General features: G+C 41.8%; 1 protein-coding gene and 1 pseudogene across 2 annotated transcripts; both read left to right on the forward strand.

Moving 5' to 3' along the window:
* Positions 1-2,138: 2,138 nt before the first annotated feature.
* K09E3.2 (uncharacterized protein) lies at positions 2,139-2,468 on the forward strand (the record flags this gene model as incomplete). The annotated part of the gene is made up of 1 exon (NM_078371.1): positions 2,139-2,468. The coding sequence occupies one exon, from the start codon at positions 2,139-2,141 to the stop codon at positions 2,466-2,468; it is 330 nt and encodes a 109-aa protein (NP_510772.1).
* A 1,305-nt stretch (positions 2,469-3,773) lies between these two features.
* K09E3.4 lies at positions 3,774-5,387 on the forward strand (annotated as a pseudogene). Its single transcript has 4 exons — positions 3,774-3,836; positions 4,335-4,480; positions 4,705-4,847; positions 4,895-5,387. Coding segments are annotated over exons 1-4 (845 nt in total).
* Positions 5,388-13,168: the final 7,781 nt, after the last annotated feature.

Raw genomic sequence — 13,168 nt, forward strand, 5'->3', positions numbered from 1 at the left:
TCAGAAAATGTAAACATTCTCACCAATAAAACGACGAACACCAAAGATTGGGGTAAACCGTGAATTTATGACAAAGAAGATCAATAGAAAATGAACTAAAAATCACTGAAAAGTAAAACCGTTAGGTAAAACAAAGTATTAGAATAAGGTATCACGTCGTTGATTAAAAAAACATGGCCTTGTTTTGTTGCCTGGCCGAGCTTGCACTCTTCCGCCTCAATATAGATTTCAAATTTATGCAGACGTATACATCTGCAGTCTGTTTCTCTCCGTCTCTACAGAACTGAAGCTTACGTTTCTATGGGAATAATGTCGGCCAGATGATAATGTGGCGTGGGACTGATGTGCACGTTGGAGAAAAAACATTTGTGAATAGAATACTTACAATTAATGAAAAAGGTTCAGGAAAAACCGTCATACAAACTTTTTTTGAAGGTGGGCCAATTTTAGTTTTACAGGCTGAGCTTTGTCAGCGGTGGTCTAATCTAAATACTGAACCCAACAAAACCAAGTTTGATTTTAAAACACTATAAGAATGTTTGATTTTTCGGAAATTTTCAGTAAAAGATTTCGTTAATAAAACTTGCAAACATTTTTTAAAAGTTGTTTCTTAAAGATTTTGAGCACTTTGGAGCGTTTTAAACAGTTACTTTTGTTTAAATACTGTATGATTTGGAACATGAAACATTGCTTCAAGTTTTCCAGAAGATTTATGTGTTTTTTTTTAATTTGCCGAAAAACGTTCAAAATCTAACAACTGTTTTGCCTTGGTGCACTTGACCGAGTTTGTTTGAAACAACTACATTTTCAAGAAAACTGTCCTCGTTATGTGCTCACAGCTTATTAGTTATAATGAAAGAAAACATTTGATTGTGACTAGATTTGCGTGTTCAAGCAATTTAATTAAAAACTGTAAAATTGGATGAAAAAAACCGTGAACAAAGTTTAAAACTCCTCAGAAAATGATAACTGAAAGTGAAGGATAGGTATCTTTTCTTTGATTGTTTTCACAATGCAGAATTTCTTACCCAATAAAAATACTAATGCGAAAAATTGGTACACGTTGTACATAAATGTACTTGTATGTTCGAGATCAAAATCTTAGCACCAGCAGAGATAAAAGGAGAAGAAATGATTCAGTTGGTCAAAATTATTGGGGAATACAAAAAGGTAGTACATGCTCTAGAACTGTTAAAGTCTCAATGGACCTCGCTTTTTTTAAATAATACGATTGTTGTGAGATGGTCCCATCTCCCAATTATCTGGTACTCTGAGACACTCGCGAATACTCCCATCGTGTTCGCCGTACCAGAAAACCTGTAAACCGCTCCTTCCAGTCGCTCTATCTCCCCCTTTCTCTAATCTAATGCGCGCCCTCATTTGAATCTCCCGCCAAGCTCAATGGTCTCGCAGCGAGTGTGCGCCGCGGGTCTCACCGCGCGCGCCCTCCTTGCTCGTCCTAATTCGCTGGCCTAAATTAGTTTCGCCTCAACTCACTTCACTCGTCTCGTCACCGCACCAGCGGCACGTTCTTCTTTTATAATTTAATTCTTTTATATTTAATCAATTCCCTTAATGGTTTATCACCCGCTTTAACCGGTTGTGCAGCCATCTTCCTACACGGAAGATGCTAACATCCGCTAATGAACACCTGATAACTATTCCCTAATCGACAGTTCCCTTTTCTCTTATTCCTTAGCTAATAAATGGGGTTTCATGGTAATATCTCGTGTTACTCGTTCACACCGCTTATCCTCCTCTTCGCTCGGCACTCTGCAAACGCCAGTTCTCTCTTAGACTCCTCTTCCGGCTTGACCCCAGTTGCGGCTCCCCAACCCGCTACACTGGGCGGTCAACATGGTGCATCGACCGAACCACCCCAGAGCTCCTAGTGACTCTGGAGTGGAATCGAGCCGTTGGGAAAGAGAGAGCTGTGTGCCTAGAACTAGAGTAGGAAAAAGTAGGATCTGAACGAAAACGTGTGATCTGCCAGGACCTCTAATTTATTAGCGTCCGCTTCACTTTACTGCTTAATCTGGATCCCCCGGAGGAGAGGAGATCTTGATCACCTTCGGAGAAACCCCACTCGGGCCGCGGAGGCGATTTAATATCCCCGGAGGGACCAAGCGACAACGGTAATGACGAAGAGGTGCGTGGACGACGACAGGACCCTAGCCATGTTCGAGATATTCTCCTTCGAGAGATTCTCCTTCGGCTGCTGCTGCTTCTTGGCTCATGACGACGACGGGTCACTTGCTGGCCAACTTCGGGACTTCTTCTCTTCGGAGAACCGCTGCCCGCTGTTGGCCCACCAGGACGACGGGACGCTGGCCAATTTCGTGATCTTCTCCTTCATCCGCTTTTGGCTCTTGGCTCATGACAACGATCGGGACACTGACCAGCCGCTACACACTCTCCGTCATCCGCTGGTCTTCAATCGGCTTCGATTCGGATTTCCCCGCGATTAAGGTACATTTCTTGGCCAATTTTTCGACCGCACGATTTTCCTCTACTCCCAGCCACAGACTTACTCGGCGGGAGAGAGAAACGCATCGAAAAACAGATTCCAAATAAAGAAATGACACACATATCGATCGGGATATCCAGAACATGAAGCAGATCACCCCCTTCGTTGATCATCGGAACTCCTCTCTCTCACCTCGACACGACTTTGAATCTAAGCATCTTGACGTTTTCTTCTAGGGGGTTTCGTTCAGCATCTGCCTGTAAATACACCGGGTGCCATGCAATCTCAAATTCATCCAAAAAATTCTTTACTCCCACAGATTCTGAATCATGGGCGAGAGAATTACATGAAATTTTGAGATGGCGAACGCACCTTTAAACGATCCTGATGACCAAGTTTCAAAACCGACGTCTTTCGATTCGACCAGCATTTAAACCTGCAATAGCAGCAATTATTTGCTGACGAATCACTCTTCATCTCCCCTTATTCGACTACGCGTCATTTGGACCCACTAAGCTCATTAGATATCCAAAATGGCAGCACAAGTAATTCAGAATTTGATCATTATTCGGAAGACAGCTAAAATGCGTTTTGTACTTAATGACGAATCTATCTTCTCCTTTTTTTCAATTTTTTCAGGCACTGATACAGGTTCACTGAGCTCAGGAAGTGACCAATCGTGTAGATTCCGGAATTAAAATACGCGTGGCTGAAGGAATCTGCATGCATTGACGCTCCCCAGAGTTTTGACGAATCCAGTCGGAGCCCATCCTTTCATCCAGTTGAGCGGTTTCTACCTCCCTTGAGCTGACTTCTTGTTGATTATTTCGACGAAAATCTGAGACGGAACGCTTCAATGACAATTCTCACTAAACTCAATGATTTTCCACCTCATCTGGAGAAAATTATTGAAGAAATTGTTATTAGAATATGATTTCAACTCAATTTTAACGAGAAAAAGTCAATTTTATCCGGAAATACTCCGATACACGCTGAAAACTCATTAAAATTCCACTGAACCACCTCTCGAAACGATTGAAATTCAAATTTTGCGCGGGTTACGGTAGGCGGCGGTGATTGCACAGAGCACGCAGTACGCAGAGTGAACATTAGTCTGAGGTCCCACCGAAATTTACACAAATTTTGGGCCCTTTTTTGGGATTTCTACGGATTTTTGATTCATTTTAGCTCATTTTTTGTGTTTCTCCTCCGTTTTTTCGAAACTTTTCGTAATATTTATTGCTTCTTCAATTGATCTCTTGAATATTCATCGTGAATTACAGTAAACAGCCGGATCCCACCGAGAATGAGAAGCTCACACAGCAATACAGGACTACCTCCTCTCCCAACAACCGCTCAGCTCCCAATCGTAAGATTTTTCGTTGAAAATATATCATATCATTCAATTATATATCATATCATTCAATTAAAAAAGCTCATCTCACACTGAGAGACAGTTACCCTGATCTTTCAATCACGAATCTAACCCTGCAGCCCGGCAACCCCGGAGCGCAGGGGATGAATTCAAACAACGAGTAAATTGGTTCTCGATCTGTGCTGGCTGGTACAGATCTGCCAAATGAGATTTGAAATTAACAATTTCACTCGTTACCGCAAATACATATAAAATTTTTTTTTTTCAAAGTTTCGTAATAATTTTGGATACATCCCTTTTGAGATTAGTTATTTTATCGAAAACGATGATTAAATTTAAGTCACAAAGAAAATGAACTGAGCACGGCCTCTATGAATTTCACTCTGCTTAAATTAATTATCCATTTACCTTTTGTTTGCTTATGCTTAAATCTCTCACATCTCACAACATCTTCTATAAAAACTCTGGTTTTACGAACGTTCTATTTTCTAGATGGAAGAGCCCACAACCGTCCCACAAAACTGAGGAAAAGGATTAGCCAACAGCTTTTCCCGAATCTCTTTGCGACGATCTCGGCCTACTTGCACGGGGAGGAAAAACATCCGAAAGACATCATCCGCTCAAGACACACTTGAGAGGTCAGTGACTTTTATTGAAGAAACACGATCTACAAAAGAAAACGGAGAATTTTTGATATTAGAAAATGTTTTAAAAGAAATAAAAAATGATTTCGAAGGTTATGGTAGTGACTTCACAATTGCTGAGCACACTCAGTGATTGGAAACGCCATCAAACCACGAGGATCTCCTAATTTCTCAAAAAACGGCCCAAATAATCAAAAATTAATTCATTTCTTTTCCAGAGATCACCGAAATGTGCAGCAAAGTGCAAGTGACCGTGGAAGAATCCAAGCTGAAAGTGGATAGTTGAGACAAGTCATCATCCGCTACCACCACAGCATCTCTCCACTACATTTGCGAAGCAATCGCAAACATACAGGGCATCGTAAAGTTTTCGTAAAAATTTCGTAAATTATTGTCTTATATTTTTAGAGCGACTTGCTACCAACCACTCGACCTTGATACACGACTTGGATGATTGCAACAGGGACCGGGATGCTGTACGAGCCTCCCTCGAGAACTTCATCACTCGCTGTACCCGGAACACGTGTTCCTCCGTGACTGTTCACGCTGTTGGAATTTTCCACGAAGTTCCATAGCGATGACAACGCAGAGAATCCACGCGATTCTGCACTCAGAAAAGGAGTCATGGATTGGGATAGAGGTCAAGACAACTGGACTGAGCATTAAGCAGGCTGGATGGAGTACTATCCAAGCCAACAACCGCTAACTTGCCCATGTATCAGCATCCGGATCTCACAACCGCTCTTCATGACCGCCGCGAACAACGCATTATCCGAAAGCTGTCTCAACGCTCCACAATCATCCTGATTTTCGGAACTTGAGTTATCCCGCTGAGGAAATGCAAACGCTCGTCATCAATCTCGAACAATTGGTTCGGCATCCGCTTCACTCATCACAATAATAACAATGGCTTATCATCAACTGGCTCACAATCCTCAAATTTCGAAACAACACTCAAATGGATCAACTGCCCGGACGCTAAAAGGAGGACTTCAGTGCGCAAGGATTATGAGGCGAGTTTAATTTTTTTTCTTTAGTCAAGGTATGGAAAGTTGTAAAGATGATCGAAAAACTGTAAACAGAGCAACCCCAAACTTTCTTTTCGAAAAGAATAAAGACTCCGAACCCCCGACCAGAAAACTCTTACTAGTTCACTGGTATAGGTGCGAGGAGTACAATAGACTAATGCAGACAACATCTGCTTTAGACCTAAACCATTCATTCTCTCTAGAACTGTATCGTTTGGTGTGACTCAACAATGGCTTACATATTTTCCACGTCTACTATAACTATTCATCACCCGCTTAAAATAAAATTATTGAAACTCGTCCGTCCTATCCGCCAAAAAATTATCCAAAAAAGCCAGAGGCTCAGCTCCATCCTAAATTTCTCAAAAAATTCTCCAAATAAATAAACCCTTTATGAGTACCCTTATCATTTTGTTTCAAAAATGAGTTTAAATACTCAATAATTATTTTTTTCTCATTTGTAAAATTAAAAGGGGAGTGTAAGACACCAGCCTACTTGTATCGAAACCTAAATATCAATCAAATTTCCTGAAGCATCTCAAACAATTCGGAGCCGTGTTAACCACCTCCAGAAACTTAAAAGATGCCCTCACAAGGGAAACTAAAACATAAACCACATACAAATTATTATCTTTTGGAAAAGAAAAAAGTAGCACATCCGCTCCTTTTTTTCAAACAAAATGTCTTGATCATCGTCAACACGACTTTGAATCTGACCATCTTAACGTTTTTTTCTAGGGGGTCTCGTTCAGCATCTGCCTGTAAATACACCGGGTGCCATGCTATCTCAAAATTCATCCTAAAAATTCTCTACTCCCAACAGATTCTAAATCATGGGCGAGAGAATTACATGAAATTTTGGGATGGCGAACGCACCTTTAAACGATCCTGATGACCAAGTTTCAAAGCCGAGACTTAAAAAGAAATTACAAAAATAATAATTCCAATAGTTTCTTACTCTTTTTAGAAGTGAGTACAATACAGCCGCTTCATAAAAAGAAATAAATATGAGTACCTTTTCCTATACTTCTAAAGCCTGTTTTAATTAACACGTACACACTTAGACTAACAGGAATAATACCATAATAAAGAGACTACAATAAAATATAAAATCTAAAAAAGATTCTTCAAAATTTCTTGTGCAGTAGTGACATGGTAATACATACACTTCCAACATAATAACGAAATCACAAAAGAATCTAATCAAATAAAAAAAAAGTTCGACATAAGAGCAGGTACCATCCGCTTTTATATAAAAGTTTCTTCCCGATAATGACTCAAATAAGACCGAAGGATCGTTCGAAACATCTGAAAACTTAAGAAGGCATTACGAATAAACTCAAACAAGAACTTTTTATACCTAAACCGATGACAACGCAGAGAATCCACGCGATTCTGCACTCAGAAAAAGAGTCATGGATTGGGCTAGAGGTCAAGACAACTGGACTGAGCATTAAGCAGGCTGGATGGAGTACTATCCAAGCCAACAACCGCTAACTTGCTCATGTATCAGCATCCGGATCTCACCAACCGCTCTTCATGACCGCCGCGAACAATGCATTATCCGAAAGCTGTTTTCAACTCTCCACAATCATCTTGATTTTCGGAACTTGAGTTATCCCGTTGAGGAAATGCAAACGCTCGTTATCAATCTCGAACAATTGGTTCGGCATCCGCTTCACTCATCACAATAATAACAATGGCTTATCATCAACTGGCTCACAATCCTCAAATTTCGAAACAACGCTCAAATGGATCAACTGCCCGGACGCTAAAAGGAGGACTTCAGTGCGCAAGGATTATGAGGCGAGTTTAATTTTTTTTCTTTAGTCAAGGTATGGAAAGTTGTAAAGATGATCGAAAAACTGTAAGCAACGCAACCCCAAACTTTCTTTTCGAAAAGAATAAGGACTCCGAACACCCAACCAGAAAAATCTTACAGGTTCACTGGTATAGGGGAGCGGAATACAATAGACTAATGTAGACAACATCTGCTTTAGACCTAAAACCTTAATTCTCTCTAGAACTGTGTCGTTTTGGGGTGGCCCAACATTGGCTTACATACTTTCCACGTCTACTATAACTATTCATCACCCGCTTAAAATAAAATTATTAAAACTCGTCCGTCCTATCCGCCAAAAAAATTCCAAAAAAGCCAGAGGCTCAGTTCCATCCTAAATTTCTCAAAAAAATTTTTTTTTTCAAATAAATAAACCCTTTACGAGTAGTCTTATCATTCCTTCAATCTCCTTCAAAAAATGAGTTTAGATACTCAATAATTATCTTTCTCAATTCTCAACTGTAATTTTAAAAAGGGAGTGTAAGGCACCAGCCTACTTGTATCGAAACCAAAATATCAATCAAATTTCCTGAAGCATCTTAAACAATTCGAAGCCGTGTCAACCACCTCCAGAAACTTGAAAGATGCCCTCACAATGGAAATTAAAACATAAACAACATATAAATTATTATCTTTTGGAAAAGAAAAAAAGTAGCACATCCGCTCTTTTTTTTCAAACAAAATTTCTTGATCATCGTCGACACGACTTTGAATCTGAACATCTTGACGTTTTTTTTCTAGGGGGTCTCGTTCAGCATCTGCCTGTAAATACACCGGGTGCCATGCTATCTCAAAATTCATCCTAAAAATTCTCTATTCCCAACAGATTCTAAATCATGGGCGAGAGAATTACATGAACCTTTGGGATGGCGAACGCACCTTTAAACGATCCTGATGACCAAGTTTTCAAAGCCGAGACTTAACAAGAAATTACAAAAGTAATAATCACCACAGTTTCTTGCCTTTTGTAGAAGTAAGCCAATACAGCCGCTTCATACAAAAAAATAAATATGAGTACCTTTTCCTATACTTCTAAAGACTGTTTTAATTAACACGTACACACTTAGACTAACAGGAATAATACCATAATAAAGAGACTACAATAAAACATAAAATCTAAAAAAGATTCTTCACAATTTCCTGAATAGCAGTGACATGGTAATACATACACTTCTAACATAAACACGAAATCACAAAAGAATTTAATCAAATAAATAAAAAGTTCTTCGACACAAGAGCAGATACCATCCGCTTTTATATAAAAGTTTCTTCCCGACAATGACTCAAATAAGACCGAAGGATCGTTCGAAACATCTGAAAACTTAAAGAAGGCATTACGAATTAACTCAAACAAGAACTTTTTTAACCTAAACCTCGGAGGACTATCACCTTTAATTGGAATAAGTGCTCACATGACACTTACATCCAACAAGGAATGGACCCGGAGGAAAATTATCTAAAAATTTAAAAATCACTCAAACTCTTTATACCTAAACCCCCGGAGAGAACTCACCTAATCGGAATAAGTGCTCACATGACACTTATATTCGTTAAAAAGTAATCACAAGGGAAATCACATAAAATTTTAAATTATATAAATCCTTTAAAAATAATTTTTTATCACGAAGAGGTTACCAACCGCTTCAACTACAAGTATCTTATGGTTTACTCACCACGAATAATTGAGATCAGAATCCAATTAATACAAAGAGCATTCCAAAGAATCACAAAATTAAAAAAAAAACGGGTTGCGACAGCAACCTTTGCTGGTTAATAAAAAACTTAGTTCAGTTTATACAAAGTTACTAGGAATTCTGGGGCTAGTCTACGTTTTTCTTAACTTTCATTCAATGATACCACTGAGCTTAATCTAGAAAAAGCTGCAATTCGAACTCAAAGAATGTTTATTATACCACGTCACTTAGCGCACATCACTTAGCGCACAGAGAAATTTAAAAAATCACTCAAAAAAAAATCACGACTTTAGGACGTCGACATCCTATGACCGTTAGTTCAGAACATAAACAAACATCTTTTAAATTCGAATTTCTTCCTCATATCACCATCCGCTTCGACACAGACATACGTCAAGTCAAAGTAAGACAGTGGTAATCAGGAACAGTAGTTGAGAAGACAGAATAGGAAGACAAACTGACAAAACTCCGGGATATTCAAAAACTTCAGTAAAATTACACTAGACCGTGGATAAGTCCAAGAGTGCAGTACTAGTTAGCGTAACAAATTCTAGAACAAACACTTTTCAGCGGTAACTCCAAAGAAAAGGTTTGACTCTTTAAAATTTATGCGCATAGCTTCCACTACAACTCACAAATCCACTAGTTAACCAACACACAAAAAAAAACCCAATTACCTAGCCTTGATCAAGCTGTGGGACTCCCGTTTCGCCTTGAGCGATTCACCCTTAAATGGGCCTCCCGTTTCGCCTTGAGCGATGCACCCTTAAATGGGCCTCCCGTTTCGCCTTGAGCGATTCACCCTTAAATGGGCCTCCCGTTTCGCCTTGAGCGATTCACCCTTAAATGGGCCTCCCGTTTCGCCGTGAGCGATCCACCCTTGAATGGGCCGCCGTTTCGCCTTGAGCGATCCACCCTTGAATGGGCCGCCGTCTCGCCCTGAGCGATTCACTAAATAAGTAGCACTGGTAGCCTTGTACACCCTTCCTCTCTACTTTCTTCATCATTTTCTTCCTTTATCACCTTAACCTCTTTTAAATTATAATTTCTTTTAGGTTACTGGTTTAATTATTGTCTTCGGACAATCACCCTCATCTTTCCTAACTATCATGACTCTCGGATCTTCCCGATCTCCCTCACCGGGACGACGTCGCCACGCCTCAGAAGGCGGCACGCCGATCCCACCAACACCAGCCAATTGCGGAAAACCCACGAAAAAACGTACACGAGGACATGTATCCTTGGCGACACGTATCGTAGGCCCCCTCAAAAGGCGTATCAACCACAAGGTTGACGCAGCCAAGCGTATCTTGGCCGAGACTGAGGCAAAAATGGAAATTCTCCTGAACATGCCTCAGGATCACCCCATCAGCAGCGAAGACTCGACGTACCTCGACGCACTACTGATCCGTCTCCAGACGATCTTAGTTGCGCTCGAAGGTATGCGTGACCTTATCTCTGACAAATTCCGTGACCCGGAAATGATGGTCGATAACAATCGCCATCAATATCACCAGGAGGTGCTCGACTACCTCGAAAAGTCATCAACCGCTAGATTCGTAGATCACTTGACTCACGACATCCAACAGCTTGAGACTGAAATGAGAAGCCGAAACATCCCCATCACCCACTTCGATCCATCTTTGCTAGCAACCACCGACGTAGAAACAGGGGCCACCACCGAGGACGACGCCAACGACGAGGAAAGAAGAGACATTGAGGCAACGATCGAGGACCACGCTCAGAACAATGGGCCGTCCGATCATCATGTCATCTCTGATCTTCGAACTCTTCACGGTAGCACGCCGTCTACAGGAACCCCTCGTCTATCTTCACCAGGCATGGTTTGGGACAACGAGGGACTGAGCCTGCACGATGAATTACAAATCGCGAACTTGCTCGACCCCGCGAACCCACAGAGATCTCCAATGGCTCCTGCTGCTCCAACATCATCTGCCACTGCTCCGATGTCATCCGCTGCCACTTACCATCTACATGGTCAACATGGTCAACAACTCGGTGCTCCAGCTCATACCAATGGTGGTACTACTCGACTCCAGCAGCCGCTTGAACAATGGATCCAGACAACTACACAAGGGGTACTCCAAGGGAAACGTGAGCAGCTCGAACAGGGCCCGACGGAGACCCCACTCCTCGTCCAACAAGCCCCTACAACTACGGGCCCAGGTACGCGAATTACACCACAAAGAGTTCCGAATGCGCCTGCCTTGCAAACACATCAGGCTATAAATAGCCAGGTGCGTTATCCAAGTGCAGGAGCTCATGACTACTCGGCTTTTCATCCGCTCCTCCAAAATGCACCACCTCGCGGTGAAGACACACTCACGCACAGACTCCTGGCGGCTATCGAAGCTATTGCCACAAGTCAGAGTCAGATGCAATCAGAGTTGACTTCACAAGGCCGCTCAGTACAAGTGCTCACCGACAGAATGGAAGCTACGGAAAAGTTAATTGTGGAACCCAAAATTTTAAAAACTACCGTCGCCGAAGAGACCAGTATGCCACAGCCAACCCACGAAACGGCTCAGCAACAGCAAACCACTGGCTCCGAGTACGAATATGAGTTTGATTCCGACGACAATAACCATCAACCGCTTACTCCTCAACCACGTACCGAAATCCGATACATCGAGGTGAAGAATAATGGTAGTCACGACACTCAAAACTTATTAAAGTACCTCGGCAAATATGATGGTAACTCAAATATTGATTCATTCCTTACCGACTTCAAAGAATCGGTAATGGAAAACGAAAATTTAAATCACGCAAATAAATTTATGATCTTAAAAACTCACCTATTAGGCAAAGCACGTGACTGTATCTCTCGAGACCACGTAGCGGCTAAGGCGCTTGAGAAAACCATTGCGTCACTCAAAGTGCCAGGTCAAATCAATCACGCCAACGCCACCAACCAGAATCAGGGGAACGGGAAATCTAGCGATCTGACAGAGAAGCCGGTGTACCGACCAGCTGATCATCCGGATAGTTATTATGACAGTATCACAGGGGAAACTTTGGCAGGGTATTACGCTCCAGGAAAGACGGGGCCTGTGCTCCGTCTACTCCCTAGGGCGTTCCCACTGTACGAAGGCCCCACATCGGAGCACTGTCGTGTTTGCAAAGAAAACCATCACCCTATGAGGTGTACACTATCTAGCAAAGACTTCAGACAAGCTTTGAATGTGGCTCAGTTATGCGCCGCCCCAGCAGTTTTTTCGAGCTAGCCGGGAAGACAAAAACCAGCAATAGGCGGTTTTGGGCAGGAAGGGGAGCACATGTACCGAGCCCCCTGCCAACAGCTGTTTTGCCGCCAACCTCAAATGTTTCTGTTCTTAACCCAAATACTCTTTCTCCAACATCCGCTATCCCCACTATCAACCCGCTTCTTACTTTTCCTCCAACACTTTCCGATTCTGCACAAGTCCTAGCAAAGTCAGAAATTGAACATTTCGCAGCACTCATTTCAAGATCAAACCCAGCACACCAGCTGGCGGCGATGTTTGAAAAGATCGCGCAAGGCAGTCGGTTTCCTTTCATATACAGGTGTACTAAAGAATACAAACGTCTCTTTTTACCTCTTAGAGTTTTTGGGACATGGTTATTACTTTTGACACATCTACGAGCCACTGTGCTCAATATGAAAACCTCAACCTCCGCGAATTGCTCTTTATCTGGCTTCAACGGTGTAGTTACTCAAATATTTTTTGTATTCCAAGCACATCAGAAAGAAAGAGCCTCTTACCCAATGCTCATCTTATCAACCGCTGGAATACAACCCATTGCCAGAAACCCCGAGCGAGTGCTCCTCCACGAGTCAGACCAAGTAGGCATAGAGTCCGCCCACTTTGAAAGAACTCTAATCCCTGAATCGGTACTACTTGATCGAGGAATACTACTCTCAAACGTTCAGTATGTCATAGAGAGAATTCTAGGATTCATAGGACACTTAGTGTCTGAAAATTGCGTCAATAAGGTGCTAGGAAATGTTGTCAAAAGGTCAAAAAACGCCAATTCTCGCATTTCAAAGCTCAGCCTTTTGGCATGGGTCAAGAAAGCCTGATGGATGCGGTAGACCGTCTTACATCGTCGACTTTCCATC

This window comes from Caenorhabditis elegans, chromosome X (genome assembly GCF_000002985.6).
Source record: "Caenorhabditis elegans chromosome X".
Lineage (NCBI taxonomy): Eukaryota > Metazoa > Nematoda > Chromadorea > Rhabditida > Rhabditidae > Caenorhabditis > Caenorhabditis elegans.